The sequence below is a fragment of the Phallusia mammillata genome, chromosome 2 (assembly GCF_965637545.1).
Source record: "Phallusia mammillata chromosome 2, kaPhaMamm4.hap1.1, whole genome shotgun sequence".
Taxonomy (NCBI): Eukaryota; Metazoa; Chordata; class Ascidiacea; order Phlebobranchia; family Ascidiidae; genus Phallusia; species Phallusia mammillata.
In genome coordinates, this window is record NC_137253.1 from 661,614 (window position 1) to 677,122 (window position 15,509).

Sequence of the window (15,509 nt, forward strand, 5' to 3'; positions counted from 1 at the left end):
CTTACTAGTAGCAGTTGTATGCAGTGGTTGGATTCAATTTTTTTGTCAGCCGTTTCTATCACAAAAGTCATATTTTTCAGCCGGTTCTGTCACAAAAAGTCCATTGACAGTAACCAGTAATGCTAACCGGTTTGCTGATCTCACAAAATTTTGTGAGACGGTTCTATAGAACCGGTGCGAATCGGCTGAATCCCACCACTGGCTGTATGTAACGTACCAAAAACAACAATGTTTCTGCATGACCAAACTAATCATTTTTTTTGTCAGACATAATAGGGAATGTTGTCATATACATAAATAATATTTGTAATCATGTTACCAACGCCGAGAGTTACTGCGGCTGCATCTTCATCGCGATCGAGCAGTCCGGCTCCTCCTGCAGATCTGCTCGGGACTCCAGTGGCCGAGAACTGGTGTTATACTCAGGTAACAACAATGGTTTAGAAAATACCGAACAGGTGTTTCATCCACCAGGTTGCATATGTAGACAAATTTGTTGTTTAACTTCTGTAATGCTAAACAAAATACTAGTTGTTGTTCCTAAGCTTGTATTCTTGCTGACATTTCGCCCATGAGAAGAATGCACAAGCGCAACTGGATCTAATGAAAAACAATTACCTGATAATTGAATCTACTTTCTCGTAGTGCAGATGAAATAAACTTGTTTTTAATTCGGGAATATAAAAGCCTGACGTACATTGGGTAACAATTTAATGATTGTTTTCAGGTGAAAGTTGTAAAGTTTTCGTATATGTGGACAATCAATAACTTCAGTTTTTGTCGAGAAGAAATGGGAGAAGTTTTAAGAAGTTCAACATTTTCGTCTGGTGCTAACGACAAAATGAAATGGTAAAATCTGACCCAATGTTTACTAGTTTGTTGTGCACCAGTCTGCAGAGTATGGCAGCTGCACACACGATTTGTTGGGGTTGCATGCCGAAATTTTGCACCAAAGGCATTTAAGTGTCCTGCCTTGACCTATATTGTTTGCTTTGCGCCTGCTGAAGTTGGGTTTGCATGCTTAAGGTCTGTGCCTGTGGAACATGTAGGTCCTGCACGCCCAAGATCTCATCGGAAACTGCCATGTGTTCTGCAGAGCTGGGTTGTACATGGGATATTTTCTTGTGTGTTTCGATAACTAGTCAAATTTTTGTTTTCGTTGTTCCTTCAACAAGATTTTGCAATTTTATTATTAGACTGTGCTCTTTACAAGGAAACTCAAGCTTTATATTAAATGAGTTGAGTTTAAAGTTTGTGCTCTAGGAATTGATTTCTTACGATGTGTTCTCAGGTGTTTGCGAGTAAATCCAAAAGGTTTGGATGAAGAATCGAAAGATTATTTGTCTCTCTATCTCCTCCTAGTGTCCTGCCATAAAAGTGAAGTTCGGGCAAAATTCAAGTTTTCAATTTTAAACAGCAAACGTGAAGAAACAAAAGCGATGGGTTAGTAATGACTGTATTTGAGTGATTCTTAAACGAGCTCTCAGGGCTTCATGCGGCTACTGATTACTGATTTTGCGGCTCGCACCAGACGTCAGAAAACCACCAAAGATTGCTTTTTTTAGCTTTCAAGGAAATAATCTTTAGTGATTTTTTAGGTCTCGTGTTTTGTGGCTCCTTACACACTTAAAAAACTACCATTTGACCCTGACTATAAAAAGTGCCACTGCTGTATGTGATAGATTATGAAAGTTTTAAATTTATATTTGTTGTTTACAGAAAGTCAAAGAGCCTACAGATTTGTACAGGGTAAAGATTGGGGATTTAAAAAGTTTATTCGTCGCGATTTTTTGATGGATGAAACAAATGGACTGTTACCTGATGACAAATTGACCTTGTTTTGTGAGGTAACCTTGTTTTTCATATTTCTGCAGCTTACCACTGATATACCCCTTTAAGCCAACATCATTTTTTATGTGTGAAACTTTTGTGAGGTAATCTTGTTTCTGTGCAAAAAGCATTAAGTCAATAATTGATAGGCTGCAGACAGTGCACACTGTTTTGACCTATAAGCAGTGGTGGGATTCAATTTTTTGTCAGCCAGTTCTATCACAAAAGTCATATTTATGGGTCCCCTTCCCTGAAGGGGACACATTTTGATTTTACTCGATTTCTTTTTTCTTTTTTTCTTTTTTTTTCTTTTTTTTTTTTTTCTTCCCTGAAGTTTGTCCACCCCATTTTGCCATGAAATCTTTGGTGAATTTAGATGAAACTTTCACAGATGGTAGATATGGTTGTGCAGATGTGCCATCTGCTTCGTTTGTCATAACAACCCCAGTATTTACCCCGCTAGCCCCCAAAATGTAAAATGTTGTTGGTGCGCACCACAAACGTTAGTTTTCTGAGGTGTTATAAAGGCAACCAGACATTTGTTACCAGTGTTTGTGGGTTTGTTCGAGGATGTTTTGCAGTTGACACAGCCTTATGACGTCAGAAGCATTGACGAATGTTGCTAATAACACCTCTAGTGGTCAAAATGTTAAACATTGTCAGAATTGGATAAAATTTTACATGACTGTTGATTGGGTCGTTGTGGTTTCATATTTTATACTTTTGGGTTTTAAACCCCATCAGTTACCCCACTAACCCCTAAAATGGGTGAGTGTTTTAAACGCTGTCGGAATTAGATGAAATTTTGACAGCTTGTATAATTTGTCATTTTTAGGTTTCAATTGTTGTGTTTAACCCTGTAGCCCCAATATTTACCCCTCTAGCCCCCTAAAAGGGTGAATTTGTTAAACATTGTCCGAATTGGATGAAATTTGGACAGCTTATAGAGTGTGCTACTTATAGTTGTTGTTTGTTATGTTCAACTTTGTCGCCCCAACATTTACCCCACTAGCCCCCCAAAATGGGTCAATTTTTCAAACTATGTCTGAATTAAATGAAATTTGGAGAGCTGGTACAGTGCAATATTTATAGGTGTTAATTGTTGGGTTCAACCCTGTAGCTCTATCATTTACTCCACTAGCCCCCAACAGTCACATGCAATTCGCGCTGATTTGTGTTATAGGAGCTGATTGTTGTGTTTTAGCCTATTTTCTCACTGTTTAACACTTTTTTTCTCAGATAGACCATAAAATAGAAAAACCTTCAAAAATGTATAAATGGACTGAATTTGAATAGTTTGTTCTCCATGTAGCATATTTATTCAGGCACAGTACCAATCACTGTGTTTTACCTTACAACACCCGACTTTCTCATGGTTATCTCTTGAAATGTATTATTTACAACTTTGCATGTGTGGGGGACCCATGAGTTTTTGCTTGCAGAAACAGCCAAGGTTATAAAAGACAATGGATGATATGGGACCTAATATAAAATTAGTGTAGAAAATATGTGTTATAGTGTATATGCAATGGCAATATGTGCTAAGCCACCCTTCTAGTTTTCAATCGGTTCTATCACAAAAGTCATATTTTTCAGCCAGTTCTGTTACAAAAGCCCATTGACAGTAATTGTAATGCTAACTGGTTCGATGATCTCATAAAATGACGTGAGACGGTTCTATACAACCGGTGCGAACCGACTGAATCCCACCACTGCCTATAAGGTCCCATCAGCTTAATCTTGTTTCTGTTAATATTTTTGCTGTGTTCCACTGATATAAAAAAACCTACTCTTTTATCCCTGAAACTTAACTGGATATTATGACAGAATGTTTTTTAATGTAGGTTTTGTGTAAACTGCAATATGTTTTCAGATAAGAACCTTTGTTAAGATTTTCCTGTGATGTGTTTTTCAGGTTAGCGTTGTGCAGGACTCGGTCAACATATCAGGGCAATCAAGTATGATGCAACTGAAAGTACCAGAGTGTCGCCTAGCAATGGACCTTCAAAGTCTCCTCGACCAATCATCATTCACCGATTGTATTTTTAGTGTCGATGGAAATGAGTACAAAGCACATAAAGCAGTTGTTGCAGGTAAGAGATTGTACTTCTTGCACCAGGAATATAATGTCAAATCTAGATCACCTTCAAATGAGTCTAAGCTATGTTATATTTAATAAATTAAATATCTAAAACTATGGATTGTGAAAATCACAGCACAGTTTTTCCTGTCAAATTTGTCAAAACTTAAAATATATTCTAAAAAAATTAGCAAGCATCCAACAATTAATTGTTTGTTTATTTGTGTTCAGCTCGGTCCCCGGTTTTTCGCGCAATGTTTGAGCACGAGATGGAGGAGAGCAAATTAAATCGAGTTGAAATTCCCGATATTTCCCATGAAGTTTTTAAGGAGATGCTGAGCTTTCTTTACACAGGAACGTCACCGAACCTGGATGAGATGGCGGCAGATTTGCTTGCGGCTGCAGACAAGGTCGGTTGTGTGTGTCAGGAAAAGCAAAATGATTCTTACTGTTAACCATGATGTACTAACATTTTCGATGCCTAACTACATTAATTGCCCACACACAATGCAGATTTTTTTTTAAATGGATTATTTGTCTGCTATACCCAACTTTTTTGAAGCCCCTGTCCTGTTTTGCTTCCAGCAGCAGATTAGGTTGGTGATTAGGGACCATGTACAGAAATTTTCGATGATTCTCTGCATTAATTGCCCACGCACATCCCAGTTTTGTAGCTTGTTATTTTCACAATGCATCATTTCTCTGTTATGTCAAACTTTTGTTGTGTTTGAATATAGTATTGCTACCAGGCATATTTCATAGACTTTGGTTCTATAGAACTGTCTCACAAAATTTTATGAGATCAGCGAACCGGTTAGCAATACTGGTTACTGTCAATGGACTTTTTGTAACAGAACCGGCTGAAAAATATAACTTTTGTGACAGAACCAGCTGACAAAAAATTTGAATCTCACCACTGGTTATTGACCGATAATGACTTGCCCAATTGTTTTTCAGTACGCTTTGGAACGGTTAAAGGTGATGTGCGAGGAATCTTTATGTTCGAACTTGTCGGTGGAAAATGTTGCAGAAATATTAATCTTAGCTGATTTGCATAACGCTTCACAGCTCAAGGAAATGGCAATCGACTTCATCAACAAGTAAGAAGCTTCTGTTTTTTGCACTTGAACTTGAAATGTACAGTTGCCCAAAATTGAGGTCGATTTAAAGAAAGATTGCTGCAAAGGCTGGCACACTACCTACCTAAATCTACGCAAGTGTGAGCTGACATGATTTTTAACCAGAGAAATTTAGTGGTTTTAACAGATCATTATTGCTTGTTTAGAAAATTTTCTGAAGATTAAAATTATGAATTTTAAACATACATCCTGCAGTATATGTTTAAAATTCATAATTTTAAATTTAATTTTTTTTCCCCAATTACACAATATATCATTCATTGCTCTGAAGAAGCCCTACCATTCTGGTGGGCGAAAGGACAAATTTGTCAATTTTTTTGTTATTTATGGAAAATTTAACTTTACTACATTTTTTCTTGCAGCCATGCACTTGACGTGATGGAGACTGGCGGCTTTAATCTCATGGTGCGCTCACATCCCCATCTAGTGGCAGACGCGTTCCGAGCACTCGCCGCGATCCAATCTCCACCTTCAGGTCCACCAAGAAAGCGACTGAAGTCTTCAAACTAAATGTCTGGTGAAATATTGCGCTGCACACGTCGCAAGGTGGCGCTCGTCGAAATTTGAGGCTTGTGCTTTCCGTCGGAGGTTCAAAGCGGAGTATCGCTTAACTAAGGGCTCGGCAACCTTTTTTTGCACTCCAGACCGTTTTTGAACCTGAAATTTAATCACGGACTTAAAAAAAAACTACAAATATTCAGCAACAGAAATGCAAAAATTAGTTTATCATCCCCGGGATACATGGACAAAATATTTCAAGGCATTTAACCTGAAAACTTATACGGCCCGGTAACGAACTCTTCGCGGACCGGCGGTTGCCGACCAATGGCTTCACTGATAAGCGACGATATCACGTTATGTTGAATGCTAAAACCTTGCCAACTTTTTCAATAATCTGATTTCGCTTTCGACGATCACCAAATCAACTTCAATGTTAAAAAAGATGTTTTTTAACTTTAAAAATGAATTTTTGTGAAATACATTTAGACTTTTTTTGAATTGCCAGAAATTCAGGCCAACTTATTTCTAAATGAATTTTTTAAGCAAGAAAAGTTGTTGCTTTTCCGGAATCAATTATCATCTCTGTGGGCAACCAATAACTTTAACAGTTGTTTACTAAAACTCGTTTTCCAATTTTGAATGGAAAACACTAAATATTTTTGTTTTTTTCACGCGTTTGTTGAACAATGAAATCACTTGTTTGCACAAATTATAAGTTTTCTGACAGAGAAAATGATACTCCTGTGTTTTTGTGGCTGATATTTTCTGTAGGAAGTGCAGATTCAGATGATTTAATAAGGACGGTTTGAAGTGAGTGTAAAATGCATCAGAACATTATTCCACGACGAAACAGACTCATCAGTGCAAAGATATCCGGAAAATAATTGCCTTGCACAAAATAACCTCAAATCCAATTTATATGCCTATGTGAGGGGCACGGCCGTTAGGTAGGACAAGGCCCAGTCGATAATATAGACTGAGGCCAGAGTTAAAACTGTCCAGTGTTTGCAGTTTAGACGCCAGAATGTGAAGTGTGAAGTGTTTTATTGAACGAAACGCAAAACCTTATATAGCACAAAACACGTGGTACGAAATTCGGCAGGAAACACTAAATCACATTTGCAGGCGCGCGGCTGGAAACACAAGCTTCCTGACTCCGTAACAAAGGGAAACTGCGACGGCCTAATCCCCAACATGCAAACATGAAATTTAGGACTCACAAAAATACGCTATACGTTTAAATGATTTTGGGTTTATGATGTTAAATATAATGCTTTCGGATCAGTGGCGAATAGCCAGGGAGGGGGCAAAGGGGCCATGGCCCCTCCCAAATTTTCAAAGTAGTATATTGAAAAACTTAAATTTAGTGTAGTTTTGTCCCTCATCATTGTGGTTTCGTCTTTCAACTATCAAAGGAATATATAAATTACCAAAAATGACTTTTGTCACCAAGTTGTAAGCTGATATCCATGTTTTTTATATTTATGTGGACATGGAATAAATCAATAAAGCGTTTGGCTGTCCCGTCGAACCAAAGTTTGGCAAGTCACGTGTTTGGTAAAAGCACGCCTTACGCTGAGCATTAGCAAAAAGTTGTATTAGACAGCAAACTATTTGGCCCCTCCCAAAATTTTCGTCTGCCTACGCCACTGTTTCGCATGTCAACCACTACACCTATTGCTTATACGTATTTATTCGATTTGTTTAGCCTAAGCCGCGGTCTATAAAGTTTTTTACTCCACAGTTGGTGCGGCCTACGTTTTAATATCAGACCGACAGTATTTCCACACCAGGCTCTTTTATTTCGAGTTCCAAAATTCTTTTACACGTTGTCTTTACACGTCAGCGTATACGCTCTGCTGGGTAGAACTATTTGCGTGGAAATTGTTGACAAATTGTTGTGCTATCTAGCAACAGAAAGAAGTGCTAGGAAACGCTATTACCCAACATCACAAAATGCGACTTGTAATCGAGTAAATACGGTTTTCCGCCCAGAGCTGTAACTGCAAATGAAGATCGGTAGTCTTTCCGTCTCATCAGATCATGAAACAGGTTCCCAATAAGTTCGTACTATTCAACACTGTTGTCTGTCACACTTTTTAAGCACTGTGAATTATTTTACAGATTTAATCTGTCTTTGGTAATTGGTTAATGTCACTCTTGTATGTAGTTTTTTTTTTAAATAAAAGCACCAGATATCATCCAGATTAACGATACGCTCATCCATTACAACTGTTACTAATGACAACGAGCGCCTCGAAAGTTAAGTTTGAAATTCAGTAAAGTTTGGGTAAAAGTTCTAATTTTTTGGGCGTATTCGTTTCTTAACAATTCAAAAGTTTATTTTGAGATGGACGCGACAAAAAAGCCTCTACGCATTCCACCGGAGTTCGGAATTTATGCAGAAGAACATGGAATTTTTGACATGTACAAGGTATAATAACTATCTTTGAAGATTATGACAAATCTTAGGCATAATAACAGTAAGGCCGTGGTAAACCTTCTGCTGTTTTATTGCATCACTGAACATATTGTTTATGCATCACATGATAACATGAACATTCACAAAATACATCACAATATATTTAATTTCAATTTTATGTTCAGAGGCTTTTAAGTCAACTTATTATTGACAAACCCGAAGAGCCGATTCAGTTTATGATTGACTGGTTGAAACGAGACAACAATGATGGTAAGAAATCAATAAACTGGGTGATTTTGTGAAGATTTAGATCCCAGATTTTGAATGGTGTCCAAAAACTTATAGACTGTACATTATGTTTTAAATGTAAACAACTAGTAAAGCATTATTTGCAGTTTGGCTAAACTGTCTACTTGAAGTTTTGAAAATTCTGGGTTTTTATTATTAATTTATTTTTGTTATAGTTTCAAAGATTGCTGTGCTCGGGCCGCCAGCAAGTGGCAAAAGTGGAATTGTGAGTTCATTTTATTTTTATGTAATATTAGTTGTTTTCCACCGGGTAAACCCAAAAATACCTGCAGTAATGTTATTTCTGATATGATTGCAATGATTGTTAATAAACACGAAATTCGTAAAACCGCAAATCAAGTTAATTCTGCTGTGCATCTAAAATGTATAGGATCGCTTGGTTTACTTGGATTGTTTGGTACACCTTTATATCACTTGGTGCACCTGCATAATGCTAGTTGCACCTTTACCTAGCGGTGTCAATGTGCACCAAGTATTATAACTGTGTGTCAAGCGGTGATAATTATGCACCAAGCGATCCATTATTTTGGATGCACCCTTAATTCTGTCACATCTTGCACTGGATTACACAGGTTGCCAACTGGTTCGATTTTCTTCAAATATTTTTGTGTAGAGTACCACTCTGAGTAAGAGGATAAACTCGGTGCATATAAACCAAGATGGATTACTTGATGATGAACTTTCCGACGATGCACAACAAGTGAAATCACTTCTGGCTGAATCGAAACCAGTTCCTGACGAATTATGGGTAAGTTTGCATCTGTAAATATTTACTTCCAACAAACTTGAAGGATTAAGTTTGGTGTGTAAGGAAATATGTGTAATGTACAAACCTAAACACCATGATCTATTTTGCCATAATGATCAGAAATCATAATTGAAAATACAGTTGATTCAGTTGAGTTGATCCAAATCCGTTTGGACCAAAAAATTTGTCCAGATAAGGCATAGTTCTGAATGAAACGATGTCGATTAGTTATACCACATTATCAATTAATTGTATCTCAAGTTGTCAGAATTAGGCAAAGTCTAACATTAAAAATGTAAAATCTGACATTAAAAATGTAATACAGCTAAATTTTGAACTTCTACCCTCACACACAGATAAATGTACATTTGTGAAAACACTGAGATTCTAAGAAATACTAAAGTTACGAGCGGACAACAGGATATTGTATTTGTTTTGCGGTTCGAAAAAGAGGCCATGTTTCTTAGAACATGGAACCACAATAAATTGAAAGTTTGTTGTTACAAGTGTAAGCATGAAACCCACCTCATCTACAAATTCATACCAACCTTTTGGAACAACCACCAATTCGTAAAACCTAAATATCAGTTTATTTATAAAAATGTACAAACACCTTAAATAAAGTATTGTTGCCAGGCATGTGATATCTATTTCACAAATTTCAATTTATTGTGGCTCTATGTCTAGGAAATATGGCCTCTTTCAAACCACTGAATAAAATCCTTTTTACCAACAGCTTGTTCTCAAACAGTTCGGCAAATGCTCATGCTATTATTAGCAAAATAATATTTGTTGACTGATTAGGAAGCACTTTTGCTTCGTCAACTACTTATACCAGTGGTTCTCAAACTCGGATTTCGGGGCCGCATGCGGCTCCCAACTACTTATTTTGCGCTTCGCACCAGACCTCAGAAAACCACCAAACATTGCTATTTTAGCTTTCAAAGTCATCTTCTTTAGTGATTTTCTCAAGGTTTCATTTTTTTTCGGCTCCCCACACACTTAAAAAATACAATTTGGCCCTGACAATAAAAAAGTTTGAGAACCACTGATTTATACAATTACATGACTCAACACTTGTGAACAGTTCCATGTATTCTGTTTCGACTAAGCATAGAGAATTATTATTTCAACTTTCTTTCTTTAGGTGAGGTTAATCAGTGACAGGTTGAAGCGGAAAGATTGTCTTCGACGCGGTTTTATTCTCGAGGGCTTTCCACAAAACAGAAGCCAGGCCATCGAGCTGCAAGCTTGTGGTGTTTTGCTCAAACATGTTGGTAAGGGACTCAAACTTGTTCTGCTAACCAATGAGACTTATAGTGGATAGGCCAGGGTTTAAACTAGCAACTTATAGACTTTCAAAAGCGTTTGCAATACCAAGGTTGCTCAACTTGTACATTTTGTAAAAATTATGTGGTCAGTACACCTGCAGTAATACGTTGGTTACCTTGTGGGCAAAACCTTTTTAAGTTTTAAAAAATAGGGAAAACAAAAAGGTCTTTGTTGTAACCTAAATACCCCAAATGTATTGAAATGTTTGATAAGAGTATCACTAACCACATGGTGTGATGGCATAGTCAGGGTTAGAACCATCAACATCAGGACTTTTGTAAACTTTCAGTGATGCTGGAAGCACCAGACACAGTCCTGATTGAGAGGCAAGCTGGAAAGAGGGTTGACCCAATCACAGGTGACGTTTATCACACGACATTCGATTGGCCCCAAGATCCAACTGTGCAAGCAAGATTGCTTGAACCAAGCGGGATTTCCGAAAAGGAAATGAAACAAAAACTGGTGAGTGTTGGAGGTTTGCTTTATTGGCTGTGATCAGAGGTGGCCTCCATGCTGCATATGAGACTCATGTATTTGCCCCAAGTGTGTATATGTGTTACCTCAAACAAACAGAAGGGGTGTTGTAGGTTTTTACCACCGTATTAAACAATTAGTCATGGTAAGCTTCATGTAACATGCAATGGTCGCCTAAAACATGTGCTTTTCAAATACATTGAAAATATTTACAATGACAGAAATTTCGAGATATTTACTTGAAATCCAGGCAAGTTTTGGATTTGCCATCAATTTGTGTGTTCAGTAGCCGGTTTACAGCATTGGACATTGTCAGTAACACGTTAGAACTTTCAAAATATTGTGTTTTCACTGACAACCTACAGCACTTGTTTTGCAGATGGAATATTCACGACATGTGGCAGGGTTGCAACAAACTTTCACGAACATTCACAAAATGATCAACGCTGATCAACCAAAAGCCGACGCACTGGCACAGGTGGAAAAATAAAGTTGTCTGAGATGGGGTTTGAACCGGCAGCCTTTGGTTCTGCCCCGTAACATTTGGTTGTAGCCTTAGATCAGTGGCTCTCAACCAGGGGCCACGAGCTGTGTTCCAAGAGACCACGGGTTTAGATTCACCAGAAACACCCACCAAATACTATTGTCTTTTTTAATGCGCATAATTAAGTGGGTGTTGCAAATCAATTTTATTCCCTAATTCGACTCGGGTTTTTCACAAATACAGATTCTTGTTTAAAGCCGAAATTAGTACCGAATTCCAACACGAGATTGCCATTTCTATTTTTAAGGGGGGCCACAGATCTTACAGGGTTACTTAAAGGGAGGCACAAGACGCAAAAATTACTGTCAGAGGTTCACTAACGGTTGGGAACCACTGCCTTAGATGTTGTGTAAGTGACTTGAATGCTTTGAAAAAGAAAAACAGATCAAACCTCTTTTCAATAAAACAAAATATAACAAATAAATGTTGTTAATTTCTATCTGTGTGACGCAACACCATTGTTTGCAGACAATCACGTTTGTGAACACACAAATGCGCAGCGAGGCGCCTCACACACCTCGAATTGTTCTGATTGGTCCAACTGGAAGCGGGAAGAGCACAATGGCGCAGAAACTTGCTGAAAAATACAAACTGGTCGACGGTGAGAAAGTTTGTTGTGCCTTGGTTAAGACCGGATTCGAACCCGTATCATTCGGACTTGAAATATTTCCAGTTAATTTTATGGACATTCGCAACTTAAAATGGCACACTTGGCCTGTTATCAACTAGTTACGAACAAAACGAAACGAAGTACTTCTGGAGCAGAAATATCGAATTTAAGCGTCCTTGCAAGATCCTGCTGTATTTTATTGATTCTCTCACATGGGAAACTGTACTTTTATTAGCGTTAGGGATTAAATTTATTATAACTAGGTTTTTAGGTTAATTTTCGTGTTATTATTATGATGAAACCTCAGACTAACCCTAACAGCCCTAACCGTCAACATTTTTCACACAAATTGCATTTAAAATATATAAGCTATTGCTGCCAGGCATAATACAAGTTTATAGAGCTCTTCTGGCAATTGTATTTTTGTTCCGAAAAATTTACCCTGATGAAGACTACCTGCATAGGACGTCGAAACGTCGAAATAAAATTACATTTGCCAGAAGAGCTCTATAAAATTGTATTAAAAATATTTGCGTACGCCACCTACCGGAAATTAGCAAGCCTGGCTACTGTGAGTTCTTACGTTAGTGGCCCCACCGTTAGCAACCCCCTTAATGTGTGAGAAGTTTCATGTGAAGTAGTGTAAGTGTTAATGACCATATCATGTTGTTTTGTGTAGTTTCGTGCGGAACTGTGATCAAGGAACAGATTGCCAACGAAACGAAGTTGGGCGACGCAGTTAAAGATTTTGTGAAAGAGAAACAACGAATCCCGAACCCCCTAGTATCGAAAATCATCCTGGACCGGCTCACAAACCTCGACGCTTCCACACAAGGATGGGTGCTGCACGGGTTTCCCCTAACACGAGAACAGGCAGAGGTAACAATCGACTTGTTCTGGAACTTTCGTCTATGACGTAACACAAGGAAAACAAAGAATGCTGTGTTTCAGCAATTTTTTTGATTGTTGCTGTTTTTGAGGTGGATCAGATACAACTAATTGTGAATCAAAATAGAGTAAATGTAGTAATAATGCAGAAAAAAAAAATATATATATTCTTCACACTAACGAGTTCAATATTGCGACACTAAAAATGTTCGCAATAAATTGATGTAACATTGGAAATACGCCGAAATAACTTTTTACTCAAACCTGCTCACACTAGTTTCATGGGTGAAACAATTAACGACAGAACCAGTGGTGGGATTCAGCCGGTTCGCACCGGTTCTATAGAACCGGTTAACATTACTGGTTACTGTCAACAGACGTTTTGTAACTGAACCGGCTGAAAAATATGAGTTTTGTGATAGAACCGGCTGACAAAAAAATTAACTGCAATTTGTGATTTTAACTTTCAGAGTTTGGCAGACGGAGGTCTTCGTCCGAACCGAGTATATTTCCTCGATATTCCTGACGATTGTGTGATTGAGAGATTGTGTTACAGACTCACCGACCCGATTAGTGGGGAAAGGTAAAACTAATGTTTACATTGTAAAGGGAATTCGACTTTACACTGGGTTTAGCCAAAATCAAATACCGACAAAAATTTCAAACTTTAAAAAACCACCGGGATTCAGCCGCTTGTTGCGGTTAACCCAAAATTCAACCAAACTTAAAAACTGTGCTTATACAGAAATCGTCCTCAACAAACGCGAGCTCATTACAGACGATTCTAGTTGAGGATAATATATAATAAACTGAAGCTTCCAGTACACTTAAATCATACGGTGTTTTTCATTGTGCCATGTAATATAAAAAAAAAATCGATGCCGCCAATAATGATTGAAATGGCATCTTCAGTTCTAAGTTGTGAGGATATAAAATGAGAAAAGGAATAACATAACGACCACAATATTTCCCTCGACAACTAAATCTAACCTTAAAAAATAGCACCAGGCGCATTAGCCTATTCTGCTCAAAAATATATAATACTGGGCTCGTTTTTCAGTACATTTGAAATCCAAGCGTCTCTGCGGGCCGCACAACCTTTAATCAATGTCTACAGGTTGTACACCCCTGGTGTAGCATAAGTAAAAAAACATATCTCATTTTAAGACTTGTGTGTTTTAGGATCTTAAAATATTCGCAACATATTTTTGAGAAAAACATAAAAAATAAAATCGGGCTTGGGCTTGTTCTTCCAAAACCGCAAGTCCAAGTTCACGGTCAAACCCTTGATTTAAAAACAATTCAGGCTTGTAACCTCATTTATTGCCCTCACACAACTGCTAGCCGACTCATGATCAAGCAGAGTTGTAAACGGGGTTGAATCCGACCAAACACAACATACAATTGGTCTTCAACAAGGCGTTTTAGGGCTGTTTGACATTAGGTCAGGTCCAACCACCGGTACTTAGCTAGTTAAATTTATTTAAAAAAAAACACTGACACAGAGTATAAAGTCAGGCCCGAATCAATCCCGGTTTGGGGAGAAACCAAAACCCAAACCCGGCCCGACTTACAACTCTGTAACCGAGTAACTTCCATATGTTAAGATTCCACACGATTTACAATCCGCCCCACTCTAACGATGTGAAGCAAAGATGCAGACAACATCACGAAGATAGCGAGGAAGAAGTGAAAAAGAGGTTGGATGAATATCACTCTTATATGGAGGAGTTATCCGAATATTACGCCGAGGAAGGGGTGAGAAATAGAGATGTAACGAATACTCGATTTTGGCCGAATAATTTGTTGCGATTCGGCCGAAACCGAATCTTTTACGAACACAAATTTTTTAGGCGCGTGTCTTTTCAGCCTGATAAGGTACAGCACAAACAAACTACGCCATAACTAAAATCGCGTCAATTATTATAATTTTTTATTCATTATTGTGTTTCGCATTCCGGATAAAACGTCAAAAATTCGTTGTCATGTTGGCAATCATGACAGAGGCAATGTTAAACCCCACATAACTAAAATCAGGACGAAACATAACTATTCTGCACAGTTTGGTACAGACTTGTACGTCGGGACGGGTTCAGCTTTCTTTAAAAAAACGGACCTGACTTTATACTCTGTGTCAGTGTTTTTTTTTTTAAATAAACTTAACTAGCTAAGTACCGGTTGCTGGACCTGACCTAATGTCAAACAGCCGTAAAACGCCTTGTTGAAGACCAATTGTATGTTGTGTTTAATTGTTGTAATGGTCTTTCCCGAGTCTTTATTGTATCCATGGGCCTCACGAGCCCGACTTAAATATTCTGTTCCGCGAAAAACCGACTCCTGATAAATATTTTCCCAGTTAATACCGCGTTTTGTTTCCAACCAGGCGTCACGCATCAACGCCGATCAAGACCCACAAACAGTTTTCGAATACATCGAGGGAATTCTGGTGAACCCGCTGCCGAAAACACTGGGTCGCGATTAGATTTTGTTTAGTGTAACTTTTTACTTGTACGTTTTTTTCGCAACTAAATTTCAACTGTAAAATATATTTGCTGCGTTTATCAACACGTTTTGGGATACTTGTATTGATGAAAACAAAACAATTGTTTGTTCGAAATAACCAGTGGTGTTG

The 15,509-nt window shown here is 37.9% G+C and overlaps 2 protein-coding genes across 3 annotated transcripts; both read left to right on the plus strand.

Moving 5' to 3' along the window:
* Positions 1-247: 247 nt before the first annotated feature.
* On the plus strand, positions 248-6,288 carry LOC145214319 (speckle-type POZ protein-like). Its single transcript, XM_080082829.1, has 8 exons — positions 248-426; positions 728-849; positions 1,292-1,443; positions 1,720-1,847; positions 3,746-3,923; positions 4,142-4,320; positions 4,868-5,010; positions 5,412-6,288. Exons 1-8 carry the CDS (start codon positions 313-315, stop codon positions 5,557-5,559), a joined length of 1,164 nt encoding a protein of 387 aa, XP_079938955.1. The 5' UTR covers positions 248-312; the 3' UTR covers positions 5,560-6,288.
* Positions 6,289-7,451: 1,163 nt separating this feature from the next.
* Positions 7,452-15,497, plus strand: LOC145213413 (adenylate kinase 8-like). Of its 2 annotated transcripts, none has more exons than XM_080081669.1 (13): positions 7,452-7,602; positions 7,890-7,984; positions 8,158-8,242; positions 8,437-8,486; positions 8,895-9,029; positions 10,177-10,306; positions 10,651-10,823; positions 11,215-11,313; positions 11,848-11,980; positions 12,669-12,868; positions 13,348-13,460; positions 14,485-14,635; positions 15,261-15,497. In XM_080081669.1, exons 1-13 carry the CDS (start codon positions 7,560-7,562, stop codon positions 15,357-15,359), a joined length of 1,506 nt encoding a protein of 501 aa, XP_079937795.1. In that variant the 5' UTR covers positions 7,452-7,559; the 3' UTR covers positions 15,360-15,497. The 2 variants fall into 2 exon arrangements, with proteins under 2 accessions (XP_079937795.1, XP_079937796.1); XM_080081670.1 differs by lacking the exon at positions 7,452-7,602 and adding an exon at positions 7,696-7,840.
* The last annotated feature ends 12 nt before the right edge of the window (positions 15,498-15,509 follow it).

What these genes read in the sequence shown, in the direction of transcription:
- LOC145214319 (XM_080082829.1), top strand. Translation starts at nt 313, where the DNA reads ATGTTACCAACGCCGAGAGTTACTGCGGCTGCATCTTCATCGCGATCG. An exon ending in AGAACTGGTGTTATACTCAG is followed by an intron (nt 427 to 727) that starts GTAACAACAATG and finishes GATTGTTTTCAG; the next exon opens with GTGAAAGTTGTAAAGTTTTC. An exon ending in AATTGACCTTGTTTTGTGAG is followed by an intron (nt 1,848 to 3,745) that starts GTAACCTTGTTT and finishes TGTGTTTTTCAG; the next exon opens with GTTAGCGTTGTGCAGGACTC.
- LOC145213413 (XM_080081669.1), top strand. Translation starts at nt 7,560, where the DNA reads ATGAAGATCGGTAGTCTTTCCGTCTCATCAGATCATGAAACAG. An exon ending in AGGAAATGAAACAAAAACTG is followed by an intron (nt 10,824 to 11,214) that starts GTGAGTGTTGGA and finishes CTTGTTTTGCAG; the next exon opens with ATGGAATATTCACGACATGT. An exon ending in AAAATACAAACTGGTCGACG is followed by an intron (nt 11,981 to 12,668) that starts GTGAGAAAGTTT and finishes TGTTTTGTGTAG; the next exon opens with TTTCGTGCGGAACTGTGATC.